General features: G+C 31.1%; 1 protein-coding gene across 4 annotated transcripts in view; it reads right to left on the reverse strand.

The window, feature by feature from the left end:
- The window catches only part of LOC115231167, a 33085-nt gene extending 32433 nt beyond the window's left edge, over positions 1 to 652 (reverse strand). For all 4 annotated transcript variants that reach the window (XM_036499974.1, XM_036499975.1, XM_036499973.1 and 1 more), the window contains exon 1: positions 361 to 652. In XM_036499974.1, the coding sequence (XP_036355867.1) occupies positions 361 to 404 (44 nt within the window). In that variant the 5' untranslated portion in view covers positions 405 to 652. The remainder of the gene's footprint in view (positions 1 to 360) is intronic.
- Positions 653 to 3954: the final 3302 nt, after the last annotated feature.

A 3954-nucleotide genomic window follows, 5' to 3' on the forward strand; every position in this document is an offset into this window, starting at 1 on the left:
CATGTCACACAAATGTTAACTTCGTATAATTAGAAATTACGCAATAGATTTGAAATATTTACGGTAGAAGGTTTTGAAGTATATAATTTGATGAAGTCTTCAAATTTTGCAATATAATTCTAACAGACTTATCTAAAACTATATTTATCTTGGCTTTATTTATTCACTCATGAGATTCAGGATGTACAAAACAATTACTACAGGAAATTTCAGATCTCCTGAGTTAATATTTTCTCGACATGTGTAGATATATAAAACAATAATCTCCGTAATAATATTTATATCGAATGCATTAAAACATTTTATATCAAATGGGAACATTTTATATCAAATATAAAAAAAATATCATAGTTTACTTACATAAGAGAAACGGAGAGAATGAGCACGAAAATTATATTTCGCATACTTTTTTATATTTCTCGTTTTTCAGCAATTCAAATTTCAAATATCTCAATCAGATTTCTTCATGAAATCCCAATGCTTGTCAAAGTGGAGCAGAAGGACTTATGGGTATTTAGTAATAAGAAACAGCTCAAATATCATTCATGTAATATACATAAAATGACTAATAATCGTTATGCTTCGGTGTCGAACAAAGGCTTTAAATCAAATGGATCTCAATGACGCTGCATGATAATTGTTGTAAACTTGAAATCCTGTATCGTAGTGCACATACCTATGCACATAGACACACACATACATATACACAGAGGAAAAACCCACACAAGTTGGTCGAGGAAGTTAAGCGTATGGAGCTGCTTGCAATGTATATCTGATATCGATTGCATCGATAACTAGCTACTGGTTTTATATATATATATATATATATATATATATATATATTATATATATATATAATATATATATATATAATATATTATATATATATATATATATATATATACAACTTATAAACGAAAGCAAAAGAAAAATTATTTGCATGCTTAAATGCTGATAACAGACTTAATTCGTCAATTTCCACATATTCATATCATTAAGCACTAAAAATATACGTAGTGCTGAAAACGGGAAACTAGCCAAAAGAATTTTTTTTTAAATGTTTGTTATTTCTATATTAAATCATTTTCGGAATTAAATCCCATGGATTTTGTTACTCTTCAGTCGAAAATACGAGAAGAAATAAATGAAATACTTACATGCACCCATGGAAAAAGAGTAGAAGCACAAGTCATGTGTACATATAAGTATCCCAGTTATATCTAAATATACGATTCTATGTTATCAACATATTGGCATGGAAATAACTTTTCTTGTGCCCTTGTTTATAAGCTGTGTATAATTTTTAACCTTTAAAGGTATTTTAATATGCTGCTACTTTTTGATGAAATTTTTTTCTGAAAAAGATTTCATCCTATATTAGTAAAATATTTTTTACTGACAACATACAAGGTCTTGGGATGCAATATGATCATAAAAATCTACTTGTAGAACTCTAACCTCAACTACAAATCTTAGGTCTGTCAGGGATGAGCAGGGAGTGAGGTTTCAACAGGACATTCTGAATATCGAAACCCTGTACAAAGAATGTGAAGCTCTGTTATGTTGGTTGATTACTAGTTGTTCCTTAAAAAGGGCGTTTCCAGAAGCTAAATACAGACGAAAATCTTACTCTTCTATGTTATGGGTAAGTTTCCTTGTGATATTAACCTAATATTTTTCATGAAATACAATTGTTTAACATTTTATATATGCTATCACCGAAAAACTATAACCTATGGAAAAACTGAAAAAGCACATTGCAGATCAAATTCTATTAAGTTCGCGTACTTTTGTTTCTGCAATAGAACTTTTCATTAATTATTTTGACCAATTTTTATTATCAACCGTATTTCTGCATCAATATAGTACATTTATTTTATGAGTTAACTTGCATTATGACAAGTCTTTGCCGGGTCATAGTGCTAGTGCATGTATATATGTGTATATATATATGTGTACGTATTACATATATATATATATATATATATATATATATATATATATATACATATACACATAAAATACAAAATACAAAGTTATATCTTGATATCACTTGTGATAACAATACTCAAAATATATAACAGACTGAAATTGTAGGACTATTCAATTTCTGCACGCTAATTTTATTTTTAATCTACTCCCATTTTTACTTTTGTTATGTTACGATTATATTATACTTTAGTTTGATTTTAGTTATTACTTACTACATATAATTCAATTGTTATTATTACCTCAAACTTTCATTGTTAAAGTGAAAGTATCTGACATGAAATGGAGAAATGTTTTTGATTCACTTTTAACACGTAATACTGAAATAGTGGAGAAGATATGATATTGCTCTGGGCTCGCCTTAGGCAAGAAGTTGAACATTTGGTGCCCATGAAACTAAGTAAGGTAGGTGTAAAATTTGAATGAAATTGGTTGTGTAGTTCTCAAGTTTTAGGGAATCGTAGTGGAGAAGATATGATATTGCTGTGGGCTCGCCCTAGGCAAAAAGTTAAAGATTTTTTGCCGATGACACTCCCCGGACTCTAAGTAAGGCTTGTGTAAAATTGGTTGTGTAGTTCTCAGGTTTAGGGAAACAGACAGACAGACATACACACAGACACACATTCTCAGTTTTATATATAGAGAGATTACTCTTTTACATAAAACCCATGCCTGATAGAAACTTCTAAAATCAGATTCGGAAAGTTCACTTTCGTGGGACAAGAAATAGTTCGAATTTTGTTGACCAGTGTTATCAAAGATAACAGAATATTTGAACATAGTCCATTATAAATATCAGTCACTAAACTGGAGATACAAAAGTTTGAGAAATTCGAGAAATTAATTATATTATTCAGCTTAGTAGAATATATTTATTCTACTCTAAGCACAAGGCCCAAAATGTTGTGGGGATGAATGCTAGTCTATTAGATTGACCCCAGTACGCAACTGGTACTGAATATATCGACCCCGAAAGGATGAAAGGCAAAATCGACCTCGGTGGAATTTGAGCTCAGAATGTAAATACAGACGAAATACTCCTAAGCATTTCACCTGGCGTGCTGAATTTTCTTATTTCTGTACCGCCAACAACGGGCTACACACAGAGAGGACACACAAGGACAGAAAAATGGATAAAGTCGATTATATCGACTCCAGTGCGTAACTGGTACTCATTTAATCGACACCGAAAGGATGAAAGGCAAAGTCCACCTCGGTGGAATTTGAACTCAGAACGTAGCGGCAGACGAAACACCGCTAAGCATTTCCACCGGCGCGCTAACGCTTCTGCCACCTCACCGCGTTTAGGTCTATATATTGATATAGCATAATATATATTTAATCTCGATAAATCTAACTCCTAGTTAACACAGAATAGAAAAAGGGAAGAAATCGGTAATCGTATAAAAGAGCAAAAATAGGGCTATATCTTTGTTGCCTATTGGCATAATTATGATGATATTATTATTTTTATCATAAATATTACACATATAGGGAGTTTAATCTTGGATTATAAATTAAATAAGTATAGATGTAAAGATAAATGTAATATTATGTATGTTTGTAGTGTAGGAAATATTTTCATTTTACATCCTGGCATCTTGTAATTAGTTCCTCTTATCGTTGAATCATAATTGATTTAGATTTACTATTTTAATTACAATGGAATGCGTCAGGTCCACATAGCTCACACCATCTATTGCTACCCTTATACGGTTTTGCGTTATGTTCCATGAATCAAGCAATATTATATTCATTATTCGTATGTATAAGAGAGTGTGTGAATTTGCCAACAACCGCATAATTAGCCTTGTTTGTATAACTCAATGTATATTTCTGATCATTCCTTCGAAGTTTGAATTACGAAGAGGATGCACCATTAGAAACATGTCATCTATAAGAGACATGCCCACTATAAGAGCAGTAATAGAATACTAAAACCTTGTTTCTGAATGGGACACATTG

This window comes from Octopus sinensis, unplaced genomic scaffold (genome assembly GCF_006345805.1).
Source record: "Octopus sinensis unplaced genomic scaffold, ASM634580v1 Contig17676, whole genome shotgun sequence".
Taxonomy (NCBI): domain Eukaryota; kingdom Metazoa; phylum Mollusca; class Cephalopoda; order Octopoda; family Octopodidae; genus Octopus; species Octopus sinensis.